This window comes from Ranitomeya variabilis, chromosome 1 (genome assembly GCF_051348905.1).
Source record: "Ranitomeya variabilis isolate aRanVar5 chromosome 1, aRanVar5.hap1, whole genome shotgun sequence".
Taxonomy (NCBI): domain Eukaryota; kingdom Metazoa; phylum Chordata; class Amphibia; order Anura; family Dendrobatidae; genus Ranitomeya; species Ranitomeya variabilis.
In genome coordinates, this window is record NC_135232.1 from 978,037,244 (window position 1) to 978,063,886 (window position 26,643).

At 45.6% G+C, this 26,643-nt stretch overlaps 1 protein-coding gene across 1 annotated transcript in view; it reads right to left on the reverse strand.

Annotated features, from left to right (window-relative positions):
* Window positions 1-3,488: 3,488 nt before the first annotated feature.
* Window positions 3,489-26,643, reverse strand: part of CTSO (cathepsin O) — a 58,326-nt gene continuing 35,171 nt past the window's right edge. The window contains exons 7-8 of the mRNA XM_077279397.1: window positions 24,661-24,753; window positions 3,489-3,788 (exon numbers count right to left, since the gene is read on the reverse strand). Coding sequence (XP_077135512.1) covers window positions 3,754-3,788; window positions 24,661-24,753 — 128 coding nt within the window. The 3' untranslated portion in view covers window positions 3,489-3,753. The remainder of the gene's footprint in view (window positions 3,789-24,660; window positions 24,754-26,643) is intronic.

Consider the following 26,643-nt stretch of genomic DNA (forward strand, 5'->3'; position numbering starts at 1 on the left):
TTCTTGGCGGCGCCGGCTCCTCAGCGCTGTTTTGAAAATAGCCGGCGCCTGCGCTCTTTTCTCCTGCCTGGTGCAGGCGCATTGAGCGCTGCCTGTCTTTCCTCATATGCAGTCTTGGTGACTGCGCCTGTGCGGCCGCCCTGCCTGTGAATCTCTGCCCCGCAGTGACTTATGATTTATTCACACTGCAAGGCTGGGATTCACAGGCAGGGCGGCCGCACAGGCGCAGTCAGCTAGACTGCATATGAGGAAAGACAGGCAGCACTCACTGCGCCTGCACCAGGCAGGAGAAAAGAGCGCAGGCGCCGGCTATTTTCAAAACAGCGCTGAGGAGGCGGCGCCCGGCGCCGCCAAGAAGATTTGAGTGAAGGCTGTGTGGCGTCTGAAGCAGGGGGGAAACACCTGCCTCCTTGACTGAAGACCAGATATTTCTGACAAATTACAAAACTGATTATTTCTCTAGTTACAGCACCCAGAACTAAAAGAGCCACCTTGTCAGAATGCAGCATTACTGCTACACAAGGTGGCTCTTTTAGTTTGAAACAACTGGGGGGGGGGGTGACAGGTTCCCTTTAAGCATCTTATGGGGCCCATCATAAACTTTATGGAGCATTATATGGGGCATATTTTATTATGGAGCATCTTATGGGGCCCATCATGAACTTTATGCAGCATTATATGGGACATATTTTGTATGGAGCATCTTATGGGGCCCATCATGAACTTTATGGAGCATTATATGGGGCTCCTGATTCAATATGGATATTCAAAAACACTTAACCTACTGACGTCTCAATTAATTTTACTTTTATTGGTATATATTTTTATTTTTGAAATTTACCAGTAGCTGCTGCATTTCCCACCCTGTTGCATTTTCTTGTGTTCGGCGGGCACGTCAAAACGATGCACGTGGACACATACAACGCACGTCCCTGCATACCCAATGTTAAAGATATAACATATATGGTAGTATTTTCCTGAAGAAGGAGTCATATGCACTCCGAAATACGTAGAATAAACCACTGTTCAGTTGTACATTTTGTCTGTTTCTGGATGAGCTGGCAGTGCAGATCATAACACACAAATCCTCCTATTCAGTGTTTTAGCTATGGCCGCATGTCGACCAGTGGATCTGCGGCAGCCGCCACTATATGCCTATGAATCTTCTACATCAGGTGAGAAGTTACATTACTGGCGAATCTTCCTTTAAATCATGAGATAAGACACTATCTGCGCTTTTTCTAGCCTACAAGGTATATTACCAATGTTAAAGTTAGGTACGCAGGACACATGCTGAAGTGGGCGGAGCTAAGGAAAAGTCCGCAGCACCACGCTGCGGACTCAAACGCTAATGTGAACCTGGCCTAAACCAGAGTCGGGTAGAAACCCTGCCAGGCAGAATAAAGTTAATTTCCTCCCAGCAGAGTTTGACAATATCCAGGCGCTGGGCAGGTTAGTAATGTTATTACCCTGCAGATTAACCCCATATTTGAAGGTGAATAGTGCCTTTTCTGGTGACAGGTTCCCTTTAAAGGGAATCTATCACCTCATTTTTTGCATATAAGCTGCGGCCACCACCATTAGGGGCTTATCTACAGCATTCTGCAATGCTGTAGATAAGCACCCCACCCCGATGTAACCTGATAAGAAAAACAAGTTAGATGATACTCACTCAGGGGCGGTCCGGGTCTGATGGGCGTCACAGGTCCGGGGCCTCTTATCTTCATGCGACGATGTCCTCTTCCTTGCTTATGTCGCGTCTCATGCGCAGGCATAATTCTCTACCCTGTTGAGGGCAGATCGAAGTACTGCAGTGCGCAGGCGCCGGGAAAACTCAGAGAGGCCCGGCGCCTGCGTACTGCAGTACTTTACTCTGCCCTCAACAGGGCAAATCAGTACGTCTGCACAGGAGCCGCGACACGAAGCAAGGAGGATGGTGACATCGTATGAAGATGGGAGGCGCCGAACCCGGACCTGCAATGCCCATCAGAGCCGGACCGCCCCTGGGTGAGTATAATCTAACTTGTTTTTCTTATCTTTCAGGTTACATCGGGGGCTTATCTACAGCATTACAGAATGCAAGTGGCCGCAGCTTATAGGTGAAAAATGAGGTGACACATTCAAATAATACCGTAGTTTACAGAAGAGCATACTACATATAATAAAAGCCAAACAGCACCCAGGCGAGACTGGAGTTTGCTTATACTTCCCAAATAGAAGTTTAGTGGTGTTTTTTTCTTATTTCTGTGATGTGAAAAAAATACTGTACTGAGAAATTATTTATTTCACTATATAAAAAAAGTCTTCAAAAGATGTGTAAATTGTGACACGAGACAGATCCCTCGCGTGTGCGCCCCACCTCAAATACTAGTTGGCACCAAGGAGTATGGCAGTGTGATACGGAGGTGAGTCTTTAGCAGTAAGATGGTTTCACTGGATATAGCATTACACATATAAGTATACATATACACAATCATGTCCAATCAGAACGAAAACAGAGAAAAAAACATTTACATTAAAAAAAAAAAATGATTAAATGACAACTCACATTTATGTTTTAGATGAAAATCCCTATTAAAGGCACAAATAGTGGAAGGTTAAATACACATAAAGGATAGCCAGGTGTAGTAGCCTGTGGTTATGAGGAACAATAAGGCTCCTGTGATCCAACCAATATTTCACCAGGGAACAGCCCAGTAGAGATCATTAAGTCAGCAAAGGCTTTCCACCTCTTGGCTGCCAGTTCATCGATATTGTGGTTTTCCAGGATTAACTATATACACCACTGTCCCACCAGAGACACTAACATCTTTATGTCATGAGATCACGACCTGGGCACAAAGTATAATGGTAACATGGCTATCCCTGTTGTGGTTGTACTTCTCTGCAGTAACAGTTCATAGTGATATCAGACTCCTTTTAGTCCACAAAAGGCAAATCGTTCCAAATCACCCCAAGTACTAAGTCATTTGTAGCATGTAAAAGGAATTATGGCTCATCATGCCATCAAAAACTCAAGTAGGTAGACGTAAATGCTTCCCTTTACTTTCAATGTGCAACGTTAAGAAACTGGACTGAAAAAAATCCCCCAGCGTGTTTTCATTCTACAATCCACTGAAACAGTTCCTTAGTGTACGATCATCAATCAATTGCTATAGACCTTTCATGAGAAAGGTATCGCCTTTCTAAAAAGATATGTACGCCATAGAAATCTTCTGTTTGGCCTGTAGAGCCTACATATAATACACTACAGTGCAAGCTGTTAAGATCTTGTTCTGTTCTCATTCTAATAAGATTTCCAGCTCTTTTTGCAATAATCTTTTCTGACCTCTCCAAAAGCCAATTTCAGATTCAGTTCCATTTAAATGTCTTATCTATTTTTTTATTTTAGCTCAGATCAGTTATTCTAGAGAAGTCAGAGATTGGCTGCAAAGAGTCTATGCGCAGCCTGCACTGTAGGCTGCTACATGCAAGCTTCACAAGTCAAATAGTATAAAATGTTTATTAAAATCTAATCTGCTTTTTTTTTTTTTTTTACTTATAAAAGTGCATACAACAATAAAGTGTTCAAAGATGTAAACTGTTTAAAGGCATCAACTCTTGACTTTCCGTTTGCAAAGTTCATTTCAGGTCTCTCCAAATTAATTTTACTGCTTCAATTCCAAGTGACTTAATGTCTTATTGAAAGCAGACGATTTAAAAAAAAAAAAAAATCTGTCAAAAGGTCCACGGTTTTCCTTGTTTCCATCCAAGTCACATCAATGGAAAAGTCACAAAGTCTGCTATTCCTGTAAACAGATTAGTAAGAAAAAGAAAAAAATGTTAATTCTTAGAACAAGTGACAAGGATAATAATTTAACATGTAACATTTGCAGAATGCATTTATAGACAGGCAACCATCACACTTGTTCATATTCTCATATCTTGTCCATAACTTCAACCTTCACTTTATGCAGACATCCATCAAAACTGAGGCATTATTTTAAAGTACTTTATACCTGCTCTTTATAATAATTACTTTTGGATTTAGGTGGAGTTAATATTGAAACAGATTATTTTCTGCTTTTTTAGCTACAAACTTTTCCCCATCTCATCATAAATGGATAAAATTGCAAAGTGCTTGGAAAATAAGTATCATTGCAATTTACTTCACACTAAAAATCCTCTGTTCTCAAGAATGGAGGGTTTTTTCATTTTATAGCTCAATGCTTAGGTTACCGGACACTACGGAGCAGAGATGGTCGACCACGAGCAGAGCTTACAAGTTCTTTGCAAAACAGCTTGTAAACTCTACTCCTAAAGAGAAGGTGGCATCAAAAAATTTTTTTTTACAGCAATTGTAAAAATGTAAAGAATTAATGTTTACATTTTCTTTAAAAATATTATCATTTCTTTATAATTTAGTAAAATATGAAAAAATAATTTGAAAAGTTTTGGAATTTCCACTTTTAACCCCTTCATGACCCAGCCTATTTTGACCTTAATGACCTGGCCATTTTTTGCAATTCTGACCAGTGTCCCTTTATGAGGTAATAACTCAGGAACGCTTCAACGGATCCTAGCGGTTCTGAGATTGTTTTTTCGCGACATATTGGGCTTCATGTTAGTGGCAAATTTAGGTCGATAATTTTTGCGTTTATTTGTGAAAAAATGGAAATTTGGCGAAAATTTCGCAATTTTCAAATTTTGAATTTTTATTCTGTTAAACGAGAGAGTTATGTGACACAAAACAGTTAATAAATAACATTACCCACATGTCTACTTTACATCAGCACAATTTTGGAAGCAATTTTTTTTTTTTGCTAGGAAGTTATAAGGGTTAAAATTTGACCAGTGATCTCATTTTTACAACACCATTTTTTTTAGGGACCACCTCACATTTGAAGTCAGTTTGAGGGGTCTATATGCCTGAAAATACCCAAAAGTGACACCATTCTAAAAACTGCACCCCTCAAGGTAATCAAAACCACATTCAAGAAGTTTATTAACCCTTTAGGTGCTTCACAGCAGCAGAAGCAACATGGAAGGAAAAAAATGAACATTTAACTTTTTAGTCACAAAAATGATCGTTTAGCAACAATTTTTTTATTTTCCCAAGGGTAAAAGGAGAAACTGGACCCCAAAAGTTATTGTGCAATTTGTCCTGAGTACGCCGATACCCCATATGTGGGGGGGAACCACTGTTTGGGCGCACGACAGGGCTCAGAAGGGAAGGAGTGCCATTTGACTTTTTCAATGAAAAATTGGTTCCAGTCTTTAGAGGACACCATGTCACGTTTGGAGAGCCCGTGTGCCTAAACATTGGAGCTCCCCCACAAGTGGCCCCATTTTGGAAACTAGACCCCCCAAGGAACTTATCTAGATGCATAGTGAGCACGTTGAACCCCCAGGTGCTTCACAAATTGATCCATAAATATGAAAAAGTACTTTTTTTCACAAAAAATTTCTTTTAGCCTCAATTTTTTCATTTTCACATGGGCAACACGATAAAATGGATCCTAAAATGTGTTGGGCAATTTCTCCTGAGTACACCGATACCTCATATGTGGGGGTAAACCACTGTTTGTGCACACGGCAAGGCTCGGAAGGGAAGGAGCGCCATTTGACTTTTGAATGAAAAATTAGCTCCAATCGTTAGCGGACACCATGTCGTGTTTGGAGAGCCCCTGTGTGCCTAAACATTGGAGCTCCCCCACAAGTGACCCCATTTTGGAAACTAGACCCCCCCAAGGAACTTATCTAGATGCATAGTGAGTACTTTGAACCCCCAGGTGCTTCACAAATTGATCCGTAAAAATGAAAAAGTAATTTTTTTTTCACCAAAAAATTCTTTTAGCCTCAATTTTTTCATTTCCACATGGGCAACAGGATAAGGCTAGTTTCACATTTGCGTTTAAATCCGCAGCGCTTAAAACGCATCCGCAAGTGGTGGAAAAAACGCATATAAACGCGTACAAAAGCCGCATTTGTACGCGTTTATATGCGTTTTTTCATGCGTTTGCATTTTTGGTGTGCATGATGAGAAATTTCACAAGAGAAAAATCAAGATAACCAGACACCGCCAATGGGACTACAGAGGGCGTGTATTATGGGATTTCTTTATATAGACCCCTGAACAGCTGGAATCTTCAGATTTTGCTCCTGTATCCTGTCTCATGATGGATCTTCGCATGGAGAGCTTTTATTTCAACCTGGATTTAAGCATCAAGCTGTTTCTTGCCTGTGCTTTTGCTTGGGAGCAAGACAGAAATCGCGAAAGATGGAGAAGGAGACAACACAGGCGTTTTTGGAGACACCCCATTATCGAACTACGTGAGAGCCTATCACACGCTGTATGCCGAGCTTAACGCCAACCAGGAGAAATTCCATGAATATACAAGGATGTCGCAAGAATCGTTCCGGAATTTGCTTGCTCGTGTCCAAGGAACCATACGGAGACAGGACACCCAGCTCCGTAGAGCGATTCCACCAGAGGAACCTCTGCTGGTTACATTAAGGTACGTTCCAAATCTAAACCAATGACAGTCCAAATTTTGTGTTTTCTGACATGTATGTTTTGGGTATTTTCCTTTCTTTCTTTAGCGTAACCACACCATAAATAGAATAGATTGTAATTTTTGGGGGGTTTGTTTTTCTTACAGACTTCTAGCAACCGGAGAGAGTTTATTATCCCTCCACTTCCAATACCGGCTTCACCACCCTGTCCGGAATAGTTGCGGACACCTGCCGGGCTTTGTGGAATGTACTCCGGGATGAGTTTATACCCCTACCCACCTTGGACATGTGGCTTGAAATTGCGGAAAAATTCTGGAGTGTGTGTGATTTCCCCAACTGTTTAGGAGCGGTGGATGGAAAGCACATCTGCATTATCAAACCTGCCAGAACAGGATCGGAGTATTTCAACTATAAAAAACATTTTTCTGTTGTGCTCATGGAAATAGCCGATGCGAACTGTCGCTTCATCGCTGTGGACATTGGAGCTTTTGGCCGTGGCAACGATTCCCAGACTTGCAAGAACTCGGATATGGGCCGCCGTGTGTATGGCAACAATTTCAATTTTCCCCCGCCACAACCTCTCCCCAACACTCAAGGTCCACCGATGCCATTTGTTATGGTTGGGGATGAGGCCTTTCAGATGTGTGAAAACCTACTGAAACCCTATTCCAGTCGGGACTTGAACCACACTAGAAGGATCTTTAACTACAGACTGACCAGGGCCCAAAGAACAGTGGAGTGTACCTTTGGCATTCTGGTCGCTAAATGGCGCATTCTTGCATCAGCCATTAATCTAAAAGTGGAAACAGTCGACGAGGTGGTCAAAGCCTGTGTGGTTCTGCACAATTACATAATGGTTAAGGAGCAACCCAACATTGAACTGGATGAACCAGTTGCACACCCACTGCCCGATTTCCAGCATCACCCGCTGCAGTCAACTGCAGCCGTTGGTCACATGCGGGACCAATTTGCTGCCTTTTTTGATTCAGATATTGGACGTGTGTCATGGCAGGACAATGTTGAGTAAATGTCCTGTTGTAATTAGATCTGTACCAGTAATTTTCTGCAATGATGATAATATTTCTCATTAATAAACTTTACTTTTGGTTGTGTTGACCGTGTCTCCTATGTTTTTCCTCTACAAACCAAGGCTGTCCTAAAACTAGCAGTATTTGGTCTGTATTTAATATCTGTTTTTGTAATCCAAAACCAGGAGTGGGTGATAAAGGCAGAGGTGCTAGTTATTATGTTAATATCATAATTTACCTCTAATTGTTCCACTCCTTGTTTTGGCTTACAAATACTGATATAAAACACTGGCCACATACTCCTAGTGTTATGGCAGCCATGTTGCTTTAAGCTTGGTGACATCATTGCGTCCTGATTCTGTTCTGCAGTATCCATTGGACACAGACAGAAGAGACAATGACTGTCACATTTAAGAGATCTATACTCATCAAGTCAGGTGTCAGAAATAATGAATTCATGATGCACATATAACAGCCTCATGAATTCACTATTTCTGACACCTGTGCAGGTGAGCATAGATATGCAGTGTGTTTTCACCATTGTCCCTTCAATTTGTGTGTAATAGATTATGTACAAAGAAGAGAAAATGGTGGTTATACAAGGCAGTTCTATACTCACCAGGTCAGGTGTCCCAACTAATGAGTTTTTTGACACCTGACCTGTTCAGTAGAGTTCTGCACTGTATTTCCACCATTTTCTCTTCAGACTGCCACACTAGGCACAAACTAAGCAGAAAGAAGAGATTATGGAGATAATACATCTAATATTTTTGGGCCCACCTCATATCTGTATACTAAAGACACACAAAGCTGCAGTCTTTTTTTTTTATAACTACTGGAGATATGATGTGGCCCAAAAAGTAAGTGTGTGGCGAAGTTTCTTAGTTGGAGCACGGTGTGTGTTGCCGGCGGCGATAGACACAATAAACCAAACCTAATTGGGGCAAATCAAATTGTATTTATTTTTTAACAACCAAAAAACTTTATTTAACTGTGCCGGCTTGGGGTAGAGTGATGTAAATGGGGGGGTGAAGCACTGAGGCCTTGCTAACCGTGGATGACGCAGAGGTGGCAGGAGAAGGGGCAATGAAACTAGTAGGGTCTGGAAGTTCGGGGATGGGGCTTGACACATGAGAGGCTTGAGACGCACTGGAAGGGTGAGACAAACCTAACATTACAGACACATTGGGAGGTGAAGGGGGAGGAATGCTAAGAGTCCTCTGTTTTTTTTTTTGTGTGTTTTTTTTTTGTTTGCCTGGTTGTGGGAGGTCTTGGTGGGCTCATATGGCGTGGCGTGGTGGTGGGTGACCTGTCAAGAGTCCGGCTGCACTGTGTCAGAGTCCATAGTGCTCGTAGAGCGTGCAGCCATGCCAGAGTCCATAGTGCTCGTAGAGCGTGCAGCCATGCCAGAGTCAATAGTGCTCGTAGAGCGTGCAGCCATGCCAGAGTCCATAGTGCTCGTAGAGCGTTCAGCCATGCCAGAGTCCATAGTGCTCGTAGAGCATGCAGCCATGCCAGAGTCAATAGTGCTCGTAGAGCATGCAGCCATGCCAGAGTCAATAGTGCTCGTAGAGCGTGCAGCCATGCCAGAGTCCAAAGTGCTCGTAGAGCATGCAGCCATGCCAGAGTCAATAGTGCTCATAGAGCGTGCAGCCATGCCAGAGTCCAAAGTGCTCGTAGAGCGTTCAGCCATGCCAGAGTCCATAGTGCTTGTAGAACGTGCAGCCATGCCAGAGTCCATAGCGCTTGTAGAGCGGAAGGCCATGCCATGGTCCTGCTGCATCGTGGTGGTGGCGGTATGGAAGGCCATGCCAGGGTCCTGCTGCATCGTGGTGGTGGCGGTACGGAAGGCCATGCCAGGGTCCTGCTGCATCGTGGTGGTGGCGGTACGGAAGGCCATGCCAGGGTCCTGCTGCATCGTGGTGGTGGCGGTACGGAAGGCCATGCTAGGGTCCTGCTGCATCATGGTGGTGGCGGTATGGAAGGCCATACCAGGGTCCTGCTGCATCGTGGTGGTGGCGGTACGGAAGGCCATGCCAGGGTCCTGCTGCATCGTGGTGGTGGCGGTACGGAAGGCCATGCCGGGGTCCTGCTGCATCGTGGTGTCAGTGGAGGAGGTCCAATCAGGAGCAGCGGTTGTCATGGTGGTGGCGGTGGGATGTCCAACTGCACTCGGCATGGTGGTGGTGCTGTAGTGGTGTCCGGCTGTGGAAGGAATTGAGGTGGCCGTGCAGTGGTATGCAGCAGAGGTCGGCATTGAGGTCAATCGTGACAGTGAAGGCACAGGTGGATATGCCGACACTGTCTGCTGGAAATACCGACTCTGCTGCATAGCCTGCACGTAAGCAGCATTGCAGGCCTGCATGACACTCAGCTGGAGATCACGAATAAGGTGTTCCGACATGCCCTGCTCAATGTTGTTAAAAAAATGATGAAATGATGTGCTGGCCTCTGGAAGTCGGCTTTCACTTGGTCAAGGCTTTTGCTGACCTCCTGGATACGTGCATTCAAGAGGCTATATGAAACATCCATTCGGTCACCCAAAGCCTTGATTGCTTCGTGTAAAACCGAGCTCAAGTGCAAAAACTCGGGCATGAGTGACCTGTCCGAAGCCCTCTGCCGCTGCCGGGAGGAGCCCCAAAAAAAAGGGGCAGTGGAAGAGGACTGCGAAAGGGGAAGACCTGATGGACCAGCTCCCTGGTCTCCAGTTAGTGTGGAAGGCCCACTTGCTGCTGCGCTGCTGGATGGCTGGGACTGGTCCGTGGCTGTCGGATGAAGGACCGCTCCAGAACCGGGGCCAACAGTAGTGCTGTATGTGCTGTGAAAAAAGGAAAAATGAAAATTAATACCAAAAATTAACCAGACGCAAAATCCTGTGGAATATAAAAATACAGATTATGGCAATACAATACAACCTAATGCACGTGATAAATACTTCTCTGGGCAAGGACCGGTCTTAAAAATGCCAGAACTCGATGGTATTTGTATCTTCTGATCCTTGCTCCTGAACCACTGGGAACACGGCTCTCTTGACGCAGGTCCTTGTTGAAGCGGTCCTTCATCGAACGCCAACGTGTTTTGACTTTGGCCACTGTGAAAAAAAAACACCAAGGTTACTTACCGGTAGCCGGTTTTTCCGGAGCCCATGACAGCACACCTGAGAGAGAGATCCGCCCAGTCAGGACAGGAAACCTACTGAAATAAAAGGGCGGTACCTCTCCCTCGCTTCAGTTGGTTTTCAGAGCATGAGAGGCCCCCTTGGTTAGTACATGGTAATCCAACACCACATCATAATTATAACAAAACACACCCAGCTAAAAAGTGCGCACCAAAGGGTGAAAAAAAGAAGGGAGGGAATATACAGGTGCTGTCATGGGCTCCGGAAAAACCGGCTACTGGTAAGTAACCTTGGTGTTTTCCCGTCTTCCATGACAGCACACCTGAGAGATTTTTGGAGAAAGAACCCTCCCGACCACCGCTTGTAGCACCCTTCTACCAAAGGTAAGGTCAGTCGAGGAGGATAGATCTAGCCGGTAGTGTCTAAAGAAGGTAGACGGAGAGGACCAGGTAGCGGCCTTACAAATTTGATCTATCGATACCTCTGCTTTTTCTGCCCAGGAAGTAGCCACAGCTCTGGTGGAGTGAGCCTCGATGCCATCAGGGATCGGGGCGCCGCTTGAAGCATAGGATAAGGAAATAGCCTCCCTAATCCACCTGGCGATAGTACCCTTGGACACCCCATATCCCTTTCTGCTACCCTGGAAGGCTACAAACAGGGATTGATCCTTCCTCCACTGACTAGTTAAGGATATGTACTGCAAAATAGTTCTCCTTACATCCAGTGTATGAAATTTTGCCTCCCCTGGGTTCTTAGGATTATTACAAAAAGAGGGTAACACAATCTCTTGACTTCTATGGAATTTAAGTACAACTTTCGGAAGGTATGCCGGATCTGGTCTGAGTACTACTCTGTCATCAAAAATTTGTGTGTAAGGAGGGGAGACAGACAGGGCCTGCAAGTCACTCACTCTACGGGCTGATGTTAATGCTACCAGAAACACCGTTTTAAGAGTATCTTTATCGTTGATTCCTGCAAGGGTTCAAATGGACCTTTGGTTAGGGCATCTAACACCAGATTTAAATCCCACGGGGGAACTCTCTGAATTACCACTGGTCTAGACCTGCTACAGGATTTAATAAAGCGGGACACCCACCTATCGGAGGCAAGATTGCAATTATATAAGGCTCCTAACGCCGACACCTGAACTTTAAGCGTATTAGTTGCCAACCCCAGTTGTAAACCTGCTTGTAAAAATTCCAAAATAGTACCCACAGGAGCTTTGTCCCCCAAAGGTTGTCCTGAAACATCCAGAAACTTTTTCCATGTTCTACCATAAATTCTAGATGTTATTGGTTTTCTACTTTTTAACAAGGTGGAGACTAACCCTGGTGAAAACCCCCGCCTACTCAGTAATGCCCTCTCAAATTCCAGGCTGCAAGATGGAAGCGCTTCACTTGAGAGTGGCATATTGGGCCCTGGGTTAGCAGGTCCGGAATTTCTGGTAGAATCCAAGGATCGGTTATAGACATTTGTCTCAGGAGGGAGAACCAAGGTCTTTTCGGCCAAAATGGAGCAATCAAAATTACTCTCGCTTGCTCCATTCTGATCTTTCTCACCACTGCTGGAATCATCGCTATCGGTGGAAACACATAAGCGAGACTGAAATTCCATTGAATTTGAAGAGCATCTACCGCGAAAGGTTTCCCCCTCGGGTCTAACGAACAGAAACTCTCTACTTTCCTGTTGTTTAGAGTGGCAAATAAATCTATTACAGGTAAGCCCCAAGCCTGCACTATCTGTTGAAACACCCAGGGATTTAAAGACTACTCTCCCTGCCTCAGTGTCTTGCGACTTAGGTAGTCTGCTCTCGTATTCTCGACCCCTTTTATGTGGAGAGCAGAGAGGGATAGTAGGTGGCGCTCTGCTAGTTGTAGGAGGACAGATGCTGACTTCATTAGGGAAGGGGATCTCGTCCCCCCTTGGTGGTTGATATATGCTACCACTGCGCAATTGTCCGACATGACTCTGGTATGGTGACCTTGAAGGATGGGAAGGAAGTGTTTCACAGCTCATTCTACGGCCCATAACTCTCTTAAATTTGACGCCTGCTGTGATTCTTGATGGGACCAGGACCCCTGAATTGAGAGAGTTCCTAAATGCGCCCCCCATCCTGTACCGCTTGCGTCTGTGGTGATGACCTGCTCTACCGGAGTTATCCACTGGACCCCCGACGCCAAATGATCTCTTATGGCCCACCATTTTAGGGAACCTGTTACCTCCAATGAAAGACGTAGCTTGCCCTCTGCAGACAGGACCTCCCACTGCAACAGTCTTAGATGGAACTGAGCCCATCTTACTGCGGGTATACAGGACGTTAAGAGAACCCAGCAAGGACATTGCCTTCCTCAATGTCATTACCGGGTGTTGAATTGCTGCCTCCACAAGATTTTGAATTTTGACCAGCTTGCCTGGAGTCCAGAACTAGGCCTAAAAAGGACTGGACTAGCTCCGGCGTCAACCTTGATTTGGCGAGATTTATTTTCCACCCCAACAACTCTAGCATCGCCGTAACCTCTTTTATTTGTGACAGGCAGTGCGCCGCTGAATTCCCTATTATCAGGAAGTCGTCTAGATACGGAACTATTACCACGTTCCGGGAGCGGAGGAAGGACATGACCTCTGACATCAGCTTGGTAAAAATTCTTGGCGCTATTGACAGGCCAAATGGGAGGGCAGCGTATTGATAGTGCCTGAGACAACCTTGGACATAAACTGCTACCCTTAGGAATTTCTGAAAGTCTCGATGAATTGGGACATGGTAGTAGGCGTCCTTTAAATCGATAGCTGCCATGAAACACTGTGGAAACAAGAGTTTTATCGCTGTATTCACAGACTCCATCTAGAAGGAACAGTTTACTACCGATTGGTTGAGATTTTTTAAATTGACAATAGTTCTCAGTGACCCGTCTGGCTTTCTTATAAAAAAAAAAAAGAGGAGAATAAAAACCTTTTCCCTGCTCTTCCTCCGGGACTTCTACCAGAACATGTTTTGATACCAGCTCCAATACCTCTGTTTCCAAGGCTAGCTGCTCTTCCGGGGTCTTTCTTTGGGGTGTTGAAACAAAAGTCTGTCGCGGTGGATAAAAAAATCTATTTTTAGCCCGTCTTTGACCACCTTCAAAGCCCAATGACTGGGGGAGATGTTTACCCAGGCTGGGAAAAAAGACGAAAGCCTTCCCCCCACTGGCCTGGCGTCATTGGGAGGGCTTTTTTGTTGAAGTCGAGGGACCTTTAAACATATATCCAGATCCCCTTCTGTCTCTGGAGTCCCAACTACTTCTATCTCCCGGGGGGCGGCCCCTACTAAATTTGCCCCTCCGAAAATAAGGCTTTCTAAAGTCCACTGGAAAGCGAGGAAAACCCTTTTTCCTGTCTCCGGCTTTCTCTAAAATGTCCTCCAATTTTTTACCAAAGAGGAAATGGCCATCACATGGTATAGAACAGAGTCTATTCTTTGAGGGTAAGTCGCCCGGGCACCCCTTCAACCAGAGAGCACGTCTAGCCGCATTGGATAAACTTGCAGCTCTAGCCTGAAGAATCTGCTATAAAGGCTGCCGCTCCTTTAGCCATAGTCACATTGGTTAAAATTTCATCTCTTGGAGCTTTAGTTTTTAACTGCTCCTCAATTTGCTGTAACCAGACAATAAGGGAACGTGAGACACAGGTTCCTGCGATTGCTGGTTTTAAACCGCCTGCGGTTGCTTCCCAGGTGTGTCTTAGGAATCCATCCGCTTTCTTATCTAAGGGGTCTCTTAATACACCAGAGTCTTCTAAGGGAAGGGATAGTTTTTTAGAAGATTTAGCTACTGCGCCATCAATTTTCGGAACCTTATCCCAAGTCTCTGAATCCTTCTCCTCAAAGGGGTAACGTCTTTAAGAAGCAGAGGGCAGATTACCCGATTTCTCTGGCTTCCTCCATTCTTTCTCTATAAGGGCCTTTACTTTGGAGTTAACTGGAAAGGTACGCTTTCCTTTCTCCTCTAAACCCCCGAACATAATGTCCTCCAGGGATTTGGCTGCTTTCTCATCCTTTAGGCCCATTGAAGCTCTAACGGCTTTTACCAGCTTGTTCATGTTCTCGGTAAGAAAGCACGGACGGCCCCCAACATCGCTATCTGAAGAGGAGCCAGAGGACCTAGAGGAGGAGGAGGAGGAGGGAGGTAATGGTTCTTCCTGACACTCCTCATTAGAATGAGAAAACTCGGAAACAGAAACTGGTTCTAGGTCTCTACCACCCTTTTTCTTAAGGGCTGCTTTAACAGAGCCTTCTACTTCAGCTCTGATTATTGCTCTAAGACTAGAGGCAAAGTCAGGGGTTTCTTCCTGGATAGTCTTTTGGATGCAATCTACACAAAGACTCTTCTGCCACTGGACTGCCAACGGGACTCTACAGAGGGCACACTCCTTATTCTTTGTCTTGGAGCTAGCCTTCCTCGGCGCCTGCCAAGTAAACAGAAAATGTAGCCCATTACCACCAGGGTGACATTCACGTAGATCACTCACCACCCGCTGACCATAAAGGGTACCGGATTCCGAGGCGGACTAGGAGCACGGGGAACGTTCCTCCTGGAGGTAGAAGAATCCTGAGACGACCGACCAGGACGATTGCCACTCCTCCCACTCGAGCGGCTATCCATTTTAGTACGCTGGTGAGCAGGTGTATCAACTGAAAGGGGCTCTTGCTGCTGCTGCTGTAAAGGCTGCTGCTGCTCCATACGATCCTCCATCTCTGGAAAGCTGTATGGAAATGAGTGACGTTCAGCGCTGTTTTACCCTTAATAAAGGGTCATCCTCAGTGCTCCCCACCTCTTCCGGTAACCATTAAGCTCCTCTCCCCCTTCTGTATACCGCCGGGAAGCCTGTAACGTCACCGGCGTTTTTTCCCATGGGCGCCGCCATCTTGGATCCGGCACGCCGGTCTGACGTCACGCAGGCACGTCTATTCCCAGCGTACCTTGTGCGCGACGTCAGACGCGCGCCCGGAAGTCGCCCAGCTGAGGGGGAGAGAGCGGCGTGGCAGACACAGGACGGCCCCAGGAGTCCGGACTGTGCTGGACCGACGCCCGCACGTGCGCAAGAGCCCCACAGGATCTGCGAACGGCGCTACCGTCTCCTGAAGGCCGACATACAGGCGCCCTGCCTGTGCTTCCAGTGCCGGGACAGGAGCGGGTAAGTGGATCTTCTATCAAAACCGCCGTGTTTCAGCACAAGGGTTCCCATCAGGACAGGAAACCCAACTGAAGGGAGAGAGAGGTACCGCCCTTTTATTTCAGTAGGTTTCCTGTCCTGACTGGGCGGATCCCTCTCTCAGGTGTGCTGTCATGGGAGACGGGAAAAAAAAAAATTGTGGTCAGAAAAAGGACTTTTGGCCGTGCTCACCCAACTGTGTGTGATGACAGAAACTACTGAGAGTTTCTTTCATTACACACAGTCGAGTGAGCACGGCCAATGTCTCTGCTGCTTCACACTGCAGTGCAATACTTACCAAATGCATTTCGGACCCGTGTCGGGGCATTGTCCCAGCCATCCCACATCTCTTTGGCCACCTCATTCCATAAGCGCCGGATCGTGACGTTGTTTGAGTGCAGTGGATCCCGGGTGTCCCACAACGGGACTCGCTCCTGAACCAGGGAGATGAGGAGGTCATTCTCAATTAGATCATCCTCCCGTTGTGAAACCTAAAAATTAAATAAAGTCATTAAAGTTTGCTCAATTATCATAAGGAAAAGAAAGAAAAAAGATGCTGAGAAATGACATGAATAGGAAAGTCAACATACAAAAGGATTCCAGAAGAAAAAAAAGTAAAGAAATACGAATGGAAAGAAAGGAAGATTCAAGAATATTACACTGAGGATACATAAAACAGTCAGCCTTGTATACGTACCCGCTGCCGTCTTTCCACCGGACCTTGACTCCGCTGCTCCTGCCCTGTCTCTGCCGCAGTAGAAGAAGAGCTCTAAAAAAAAGAAAAATTCAAATTGTCACATGTGTAGATGTGACAGTGAATACTTACCAATCTGACGAGGCAAGTACTCACCTCACGGACATGCTCGACTTCACACGGTCCAGGAAGAAACTCCTCATGAGAAGAATCCGAAGAAGAAGACATTCTGATGCATGTAGAAAGAAAGAAATGGCAGAAATTAGGACATGTAGAGAAAGAAAATAGAAAATAAAGGCATTGGCTAGGATATACTCACATTGTTCGGGGTCTTGTTTTCCTCCAAGATGTAGCCTGTGTCTCGTCTGCTTCAGTGTCTGCTGAGTAGTGACCTGCAAATGTCCACTCCCTCCCTTTATCACCTTGTATGTGGGGGGTGGCTTATCAGTGTCTAGACATGTGTTTCTCTATTGAAACGCATGCGTTCACGAACGCAACCAAACACATGTGCTTGTGAACGCATGCGTTCATATAGACAGTAATGCGTTTTTTTGTCGCAATCCTTGCGCAATCGACCACATGCGTTTCCAGGCGGCAAATTGACGCCTCTAAAAATTACTACATGTTGCATTTCCACGACAAGCCACAAACGACGAAACGTTGCATGCGTCGTCAAACGCGAACAAACAAAAACGCATGCGTCCCTAATGTTAAATATAGGAATACACAACGCATGCGGATATATGCGGTACAAACTCTGCGGACACAACCGCAAATGTGAAGCCAGCCTTAAATGGATCCTAAAATTTATTGGGTAATTTCTCCTGAGTACACTGATACCTCACATGTGGGGGTAAACCATTGTTTGGGCACACGTCGGGGCTCGGAAGGGAAGTAGTGACGTTTTGAAATGCAGACTTTGATGGAATGGTCTGCGGGCGTCACGTTGCGTTTGCAGAGCCCCTGATGTGCCTAAACAGTAGAAACCCCCCACAAGTGACCCCATTTTGGAAATTAGACCCCCCAAGGAACTTATCTAGATATGTGGTGAGCACTTTGAACCCCCAAGTGCTTCACAGAAGTTTACAACGCAGAGCCGTGAAAATAAAAAAATCATTTTTCTTTCCTCAAAAATTATGTATTAGCAAGCAATTTTTTTATTTTTGCAAGGGTAACAGGAGAAATTGGACCCCAATAGTTGTTGCCCAGTTTGTCCTGAGTATGCTGGTACCCCATATGTGGGGGTAAACCACTGTTTGGGCGCACGTCAGGGCTCGGAAGGGAGGGAGCACCATTTGACTTTTTGAACGCAAGATTGGCTGGAATCAATGGTGGCGCCATGTTGCGTTTGGAGACCCCTGATGTGCCTCAACAGTGGAAACCCCTCAATTCTAACTCCAACACTAACCCCAACATACCCGTAACCCTAATCCCAACTCTAGCCATAACCCTAATCACAACCCTAACCCCAACACACCCCTAACCACAACCCTAACCCTAATTCCAACCCTAAACCTAATCCCAACCCTAACCACAACTTTAACCCCAACACACCCCTAACCCTAACCACAAGCCTAATCTTAACCCTATTTCCAACCCTTGCCCTAATTCCAACCCTAACCCTAAGGTTATGTGCAAACATTGCAGATTCGTATGAGATTTTTCCGCACCATTTTTGAAGAATCCACAGGTAAAAGGCACTGCGTTTTACCTGCGGATTTACCGCGGATTTCCAGTGTTTTTTTATGCGGATTTCACCTGCGGATTCCTATTGAGGAACAGGTGTAAAACGCTGCGGAATCCGCACAAAGAATTGACATGCTGCGGAAAATACAATGCAGCGTGGTATTTTCCGCACCATGGGCACAGCGGATTTGGTTTTCCATAGGTTTACATAGTACTGTAAACCTGATGGAACACTGCTACGAATCCGCAGCGGCCAATCCACTGCGGATCCGCAGCCAAATCCGCACCGTGTGCACATAGCCTAATTCTAACCCTAACCCTAGTTCTAACCCTAACCCTAGCCCTAACCCTAGGTCTAACCCTAACCCTAGTGGAAAAAAAAAATATATTTTTTTTCTTTATTTTATTATTGTCCCTACGTATGTGGGTGATAAAGGAGGGGTTCATTTACTATTTTTTTTATTTTGATCACTGTGATAGGTTTTTATACCTGGAACGAATCTGCCGGCCGGCTGAGTCGGCGGGCGCACTGCGCATGCGATTTTGGAAGATGGCGGCGCCCATGGAGAAGACGGACGGACACCGGGAGGCTCGGTAAGTATGAGGGGGGGGGAAATCGGAGCACGGGGGGGGGGGAATCGGAGCATGGGGGGGGGGGATCGGAGCACGGGGGGAGCAGACAGGAGGACGGGGGAGCGGACAGGCAGACGGAGGGGCGGACAGGCGGACGGAGGGGAGCGGAGCACCGGACGGAGGACTGGGGAGGTGATCGGTGGCGGTGTGCAGACCAGTGTTTCCAGCCATGGCCGATGATATTGCAGCATCGGCCATGGCTGGATTGTAATATTTCACCAGTTTTCATAGTGAAATATTACAAATCGCTCTGATTCACTTTCAACAGCCAATCAGAGCGATCGTAGCCATGGGGGGGTGAAGCCACCCCCCCTGGGCTGAAGTACCACTCCCCCTGTCCCTGCAGATCGGGTGAAATTGGAGTTAACCCACATAGGCGTCACAGGTCGGATTGTCACCGACTTTCATGACGCCTACGTGGCGTCACAGGTCAGGAAGGGGTTAAACACTAGGGGGAGCAGCTGCTGAAATTTCAGAAAAACCTAGTGTACAAATAGCTCACATTACAGCACTGCAGTAATTATGGGCGGAGTCTGCTGACGTGTGTGATGTCTCCTCTCCTCCCCTTCTGGGTGTTTGCTAAGGGATAAGAGAGGATGATATTCAGGAACCCAGTGAGCAGCCATTTTGTTGGTGACTGCAGAGTAAGGCTGCCGTCACACTATCAGTATTTGGTCAGTATTTTACATCAGTATTTGTAAGCCAAAACCAGGAGTGGAACAATTAGAGGAAAAGTATAATAGAAACATATGCACCACTTCTGCATTTATCACCCACTCCTGGTTTTGGCTTACAAATACTGAGGTAAAATACTGACCAAATACTGCTAGTGTGACGGCAGCCTTAGGCTACTTTCACACTAGCGTTGTTTGCAATACGTTGCAATGCGTCGTTCAGGAGAAAAAACGCATCCTGCAAAGTTGTCTGTAGGATGCGTTTTTTCCCCATAGACTAACATTACCGACACATTGCGACGTATTGCCACACGTCGCAACCGTCGTGCGACGGTTGCGCCGTGTTTTGGCGGACCGCCGCCACAAAAAAACCTTTACATGTAACTTATTTTGTGAGTTGAGTCTGCCATTTTCGACCGCGCATGCGTGGCCGAAACTCCGCCCCCTCCTCCCGGGACTTTGCAATGGGGCAGCGGAAGCGTCGTAAGACTGCTTCCACTGCCCACGTTGGGCATTTCTTTCACAGCATGCGTCGGTACGTCGGCCCGACGCACTGCGACGGCCCCGTACCAACGCTAGTGTGAAAGCAGCCTTATACTGACAAGTAGACAGTCACCGAGGATGGCAGGCAGCAAGGATTCTGGGAGATATATGGTGGAGGGAGCAGGGTGATAGCAGCACAGAGTATTTCAGGAAAGCAGTGTGCTTGTTTATGGGGGGCACCCTGTTTTGTGTGCGGAGCAGCCAGGGATTTACATAGAGCGCTGTCTTTTATACACATGGATGGACAGTCTGCTCCACAGAAATCATTTCTGCGGACTGATGGCCTGTTCTGATCCAGACTTTGCATGCAGACCCCATTCCCCTCCTCAGATCCTGTCTTCTCCATCCTGTCCTGGCGATGTGTGAAAGCGAGGCGACAGGCGAAGTACGGGGTGACGCTGGGAAGGAAATGTAGCTATATAGTAACGATAAAAATGAGACCCCTCTCTTCAGCTGCCTCACCAGCCTTCCGCTGACTGCACCTAACTGGAGGTCATGCTGCCCCCTCTATTACGCTACGTTCACATTTGCGGTCAGCGCCGCAGCGTCGGGCGCCACAGCATCGCCGCATGCGTCATGCGCCCCTATATTTAACATGGGGGCGCATGGACATGCGTCGCACTTGCGTTTTGCGCCGCATGCGTCACTGCGGCGCCCGCGTCCGGGCGCAGAGGACGCAGCAAGTTGCATTTTTGCTGCGTCCAAAATCAATGAAAAAAAGGACGCATGCGGCGCAAAACGCAGCGTTGTGCATGCGTTTTGCTGCGTTTTTGTTTGCGTTGTGCGTTGCGGCGCCAACGCTGCGGCGCACAACGCAAATGTGAACGTAGCCTTACCCCAGACCCGCGTGCAGGTGCTCAGCCAGAACCACCATAGAATGGGTCCGCTTTCTGAAGATAATACTGCCATAGTGTTCTCACATAATACTGCCATACAGATCACACACAATACTATCAAATAGATCACACAATACTGTCATACAGTTCTCACATAATACCACCATATAGATCACACATAATACCGCCAGTGTTCTCACATAATACCGCCATATAGATCACACAAAATACCACCATATAATTCTCACAATACTGATCAAGCATAATACCACCATACAGATCACATAATACCGTCATATAGATCTCACATAATGCCATAATACAGCATGACCCCTGCAGCTCCTGTTATCGCATGCATTGAGTTGTGTGTGCAATGGGGAAAGATATGCAGGGGGGAGAGGAGTGCATAGGAGAGGATTAGATACACGGTTCACCAGACAGTATCACACAGGATAGGATTAGATACACGGCTCAGCAAACAGTATCACACAGGATAGGATTAGATACTCGGTTCAGCATAGTATCACACAGTATAGGATTAGATGCATGGCTAGCAGACAGTATTACACAGTATAGGATTAGATACACGGCTCAGCATAGTATCACACAGGATAGGATTAGATTTAGATTGTGAGCCCCATCGGGGACAGCGATGATAATGTGTGCAAACTGTAAAGCGCTGCGGAATATATTAGCGCTATATAAAAATAAAGATTATTATTATTATACACGACTCAGCAGACAGTATCACACAGGATAGGATTAGATACACGGCTCAGCAGACAGTATCACAGTACAGGATTAGATACACGGCTCAGCATAGTATCACACAGTATAGGATTAGATACACGGCGCAGCAGACAGTGTCATACAGGATAGGATTAGATACACGGCTCAGCAGACAGTATTACACAGGATAGGATTAGACACACGGCTCAGCAGACAGTATTACACAGGATAGGATTAGATACACGGCTCAGCAGACAGTATCACAAAGGATAGGATTAGATACAAGGCTCAGCAGACAGTATCACACAGTATAGGATTAGATACACGGCTCAACACAGTATGACACAGGAAAGGATTAGATACACGGCTCAGCAGACAGTATCACACAGGATAGGATTAGATACACGGCTCAGCATAGTATCACACAGGATAGGATTAGATGCATGGCTCAGCAGACAGTATCACACAGTATAGGATTAGATAGACAGCTCAGCATAGTATCACACAGGAGAGGATTAGGTACACGGCACAGGAGACAGTATCATACAGGATAGGATTAGATACACAGCTCAGCAGACAATATCACACAGGAGAGGATTAGATACACGGCTCAGCACAGTATAGTGATAGATACACGGTCCTGTCAGGAGCTGCAGTGGGAGGCAGGGTCGGAGCAGCACTGAGAGCCTCCCCCTCTGTTACCTCTCTGCAGCTCCTGATAGAGGACATCAGACCGCAGCACTTCACCCTCTCTAGCGATTCTAGAGATCACAGCCACACACCAGGCAGCATGGCAGAGGACAGGGAACAGCCGACTGCTGACAGTGTGAAAGGGGAGACAGCTGGAGGCGGTCACCGCCCCCTGAGGAAGCAAGCTGACGCGAAACGTGCGTTGGGGCAACGGTGTGGTCCGGTCGTGGTGCCAGTACATGGGTAAGAGTCCGGGGGGAGGCTTTATGGTTTGACATGCGAGATGTGAGTCTGTGTACAGGGCTCATGGCATTGGTACATATTTTGCTATACGCTCCCCGTATCTAGACCTATGTTATACTTTGCACAATGCAAGTGATCTGTTTGTGGCATTTGGCATCAGACCGATTTCTGCACCGTTTTTTTGTCTGTGCTACCCCTACTCTTCCAATGTGCTTGATTTTTATCTTCATGTATCTTTATGTATTTGGAAATTATTGGTAAAAATGTTGTAATTTAATAAAATATTTATATAAATGTTTTTTTGGACATGAAACTCAGTTTCTTTTTTGCTTTATTGTATTGGCTTTAGGAGTGTCCTCACTATACTAAATATGTCCTCTTGGTAGTCTCCCCCACTGTGGTTGTGAGCATGCGGAGGAATTTTTTACTGTTTTCTTTCATTTTGGGTTTTTTCTACTATTTCAATCAAGCAAGCAGCACGTTGCCATCCTAAAGCAAGAAGTCAGGAAGCAGGATAGTGGTGCACTCTCGAAAAAGCAAGACGAGACAGCCCCTTTAAAATAATCTTTTCAATATTGCATGTAGAGCGACACTGCTGGTCCTTCTTATCCATATTTGCCACTTTAATAAAATTCAAAGCACTCCAGATCCTCTTTACCTGTAGTATACATGTTGGAGAACATTAAACAAATTGTCAGGACTCTGAACATTTTTATTACCTTTTGTGCATTACTGCCCTTTTCCAAGATGGCGTCTTTGGTCTCATGTGCACTGTGTCTTCCTGCTATAAAACTCCACCCCAGCCTTCAGTCTGTGCTAAAGTATTCTGCCTTGCATCCAGCTCCTGACCTCTGATTACACCCTGGCTATACACCTGCTCCTGTGAACCTGTGGGGTTCTCCTGCTACTCTGCTCTGAGTTCCTGCTGCATACACCAGTTCCAGTAATCCTCCTTCATCTGCTGCTCGTGTTTACTTCCATCTGCATTTGCTGGACATGTAAGCTGTTGCTGCTCTGCTTAAACCTGAGATTATCACCCAGGCCTCCCTGGTTGTGCTAAGATATTATTTGAACTGCCTTATAAGCATATCTATCTGTGTCTGGACTAAGACAAGGACTTATTCGTGTCAAGTATCCTCAAGAAATACTGTGCTTCATAGACTTTCTGCTTGATTGCATTTTCCTCTGAAGTTTCCTATAGACTGTTAAGCTGCGTTTAATATTTACACCAAGTGTTGTGGATTTGAGTTTCTCTCTGCACCTGTTTGAATCACCGTGTGATAATATAAACCTTACCACTTATAAAACTGTCCTGTAGTTGTGTTGTTCTACGCAAAGAGTCTCCTGAGTTATCCCCTATAATTATTACACAAATATTCTAGAATATATTACCAAAAATTACAGTAAAAAGGTCCTTCCATTAAACATTAAACAGATTTTCCAGGCTTCCACTCAAAGAGAAAGTTCGGTACTTGATATTGATGGCTTATCATTAGCATAAGTCATCAATATCAGATCAATTGGGGTCCGACCCCCAAGCATCAGATGCTCCAGGCCGGATGTGTTCAACTGAAGAGGGGAAGTACACAGCGCCTTCAACTTTATATTGGCCACAGCCGGGTACAGCAGATCCACCCCTAATAGCGTAAAACCCCCTCAAAAGGGAAGGCACCTCCTCCATATTGGGAAAGAAAGATTCAATCTCCAGAGGAGACAGGCCTTTTTTACCTTAATATATAGTTATATGTGGAATAGTTTACCCTCAGGAGCTGGTCACAGTGTAAACCCCATGGATGGTTTAAAAAATGATTTTTTTAAGAAAATGATGATGTAAATGTGTAAAGTTCTTTTCTGTAAGTTTATTCAAATGATTCGACAATTACGATCAGGAGGGAAAGATTAGCTCTTCTGGGGCTGACTTCATCTTGCATTATGGTTGCACATATACCCCTTCCTTTTATTCTTTCCCATCCTTCAGTTGAACATGATGGACATTTGTCTTTTTTAAACCATGGAAAATGTAAAAGACTCAAAGCAAAAAGCCGGGCATTTAGATTTTTATTGCTAAATAGGAGTAGCATATTTAAGACATTACACTCACCACATAAGTTCTGACCCATCTTAACATGCACATATCCATCTATACCCCAAGATTTACCCCAAGAATTCTTCACTATCCAGTAAGGAGTGTCACCTGCAAATAGATATTAAAAAATCAAATTCTAAAAGAAAAACAGCAAAGATAAAAACATGCAAAAAACTATGATCTTTGCAATGATTCTTGTATTTTCTGAGTTTTTTTTGTTTTTATAACTTGTGTTCCACTTATTCCTTCCAGACATTAACCCCTTAACACTACATAATGGATTTATATGCCCAGGAGCAGATCAGGGGGTGTGGAATGGGTTCAAGCCCAAGCCAGTTCCACATAGGGCAGATGCCTACTGTGCTACACAGCCAGCATCTCCCTCTAACAGCAGCTTTGGCAGCTGAGGGCCTGCTGAAGCCCCTCGTTAGTGCCATGCCTGTGAAGTTCAGCCACAATGCACAGTACAAACAATCACACGTTGAAGTTCCCTATGGGGACTGAACAAAAAAAGTTTTAAAAAAAATAGTGATCAGTGCCGGGAGTCAGGAGGATAGCTGTTCTCTTAGCTATGGGAAAAGACGCTGGGTCAATGATCTCCTCGTTCATAGGAAGCTGCCTCTGGAATATAAGACGGAGACATTTTTTAGCAAGATTTTTTTCTTTCTAAGTGTATCTTAAGGTATGTTCCCATGGTCAGTAAACGCTGCGGGCTGGACGCTGCGTACATCCGCAGTGTCCAACCTGCAAAGTCAAGATGTAAAAATCATAGTGGATGGGATTTTAACCCCTTCCCGACCTCCGCCGTACTATTACTGCGGAGGTCGGTACCCCCGCTTTGATGCGGGCTGCGGCGGTGAGCCCACATCAAAGCCGAGACACGTCAGCTGTTTTGAACAGCTGACATGTGCCCGCAATAGCGAAGGGTGGAATTGCGATTCAGCCTCCACTATTAACTAGACCACTGACAGCGGCAATGAGCGCATCGCTGACCACCGTCACATGATCGGGGGTCAGCGATGCGTCGGCATAGCAACCAGAGGTCCTTGAGACCTCTACGGTTGCTGATGCCGGCTTGCTGTGAGTGCCACCCTGTGGTCGGCGCTCATAGCAAGCCTGCAATTCAGCTACATAGGAGCGATCTATGCTTCGCCTCTATGTAGCAGAGCCGATCAGGCTACGCCAGCTTCTAGCCTCCCATGGAGGCTATTGAAGCATGGCAAAAGTTAAAAAAAAAAAGTTTTTAAAAAAATATGAAAAAAAAAAAAAAAGTTTAAATCACCCCCCTTTCGTCCCATTTAAAATAAAACAAAAAAAATAAAACCAAACCTATGCATATTTGGTTTCATCGCCTTCAGAATCACCCGATCTATCATAAAAAAAAAAAGAATTCACCTGATCGCTAAACTGCGTAGCGAGAAAAAAAATTCTAAACTCCAGAATTACGTTTTTTTGGTCGCGACTTTGCATTAAAATGCAAAAGATCGCATCTGCACCAAAATGGTATCATTAAAAACGTCAAGCTCGGCACGCAAAACATAAGCCCTCTCCTGATCCCAGATCACGAAAAAAGGAGACGCTACGGGTATTGGAAAATCGTGCAATTTTTTTTTTAGCAAAGTTTTGAATTTTTTTACCACTTAGATAAAATGTAACCTAGACATGTTTGGCGTCTATGAACTCGTAATGACCTGGAGAATCATAATGGCAGGTCAGTTTTAGCATTTAGTGAACCTAGCAAAAAAGCCAAACAAAAAACAAGTGTGGGATTGCACTTTTTTTGTAATTTCACTGCACTTGGAATTTTTTTTCCGTTTTCTAGTACACGAAATGCTAAAACCAATGATGTCGTTCAAAAGTGTAACTTGTCCTGCAAAAAACAAGCCCTCACATGGCCATATTGATGGAAAAATAAACAAAGTTATGACTCTGGGAAGGAGGGGAGCGAAAAACGAGAACGCAAAAACGGAAAAGGGCAAGGTCTTGAAGGGGTTAAGA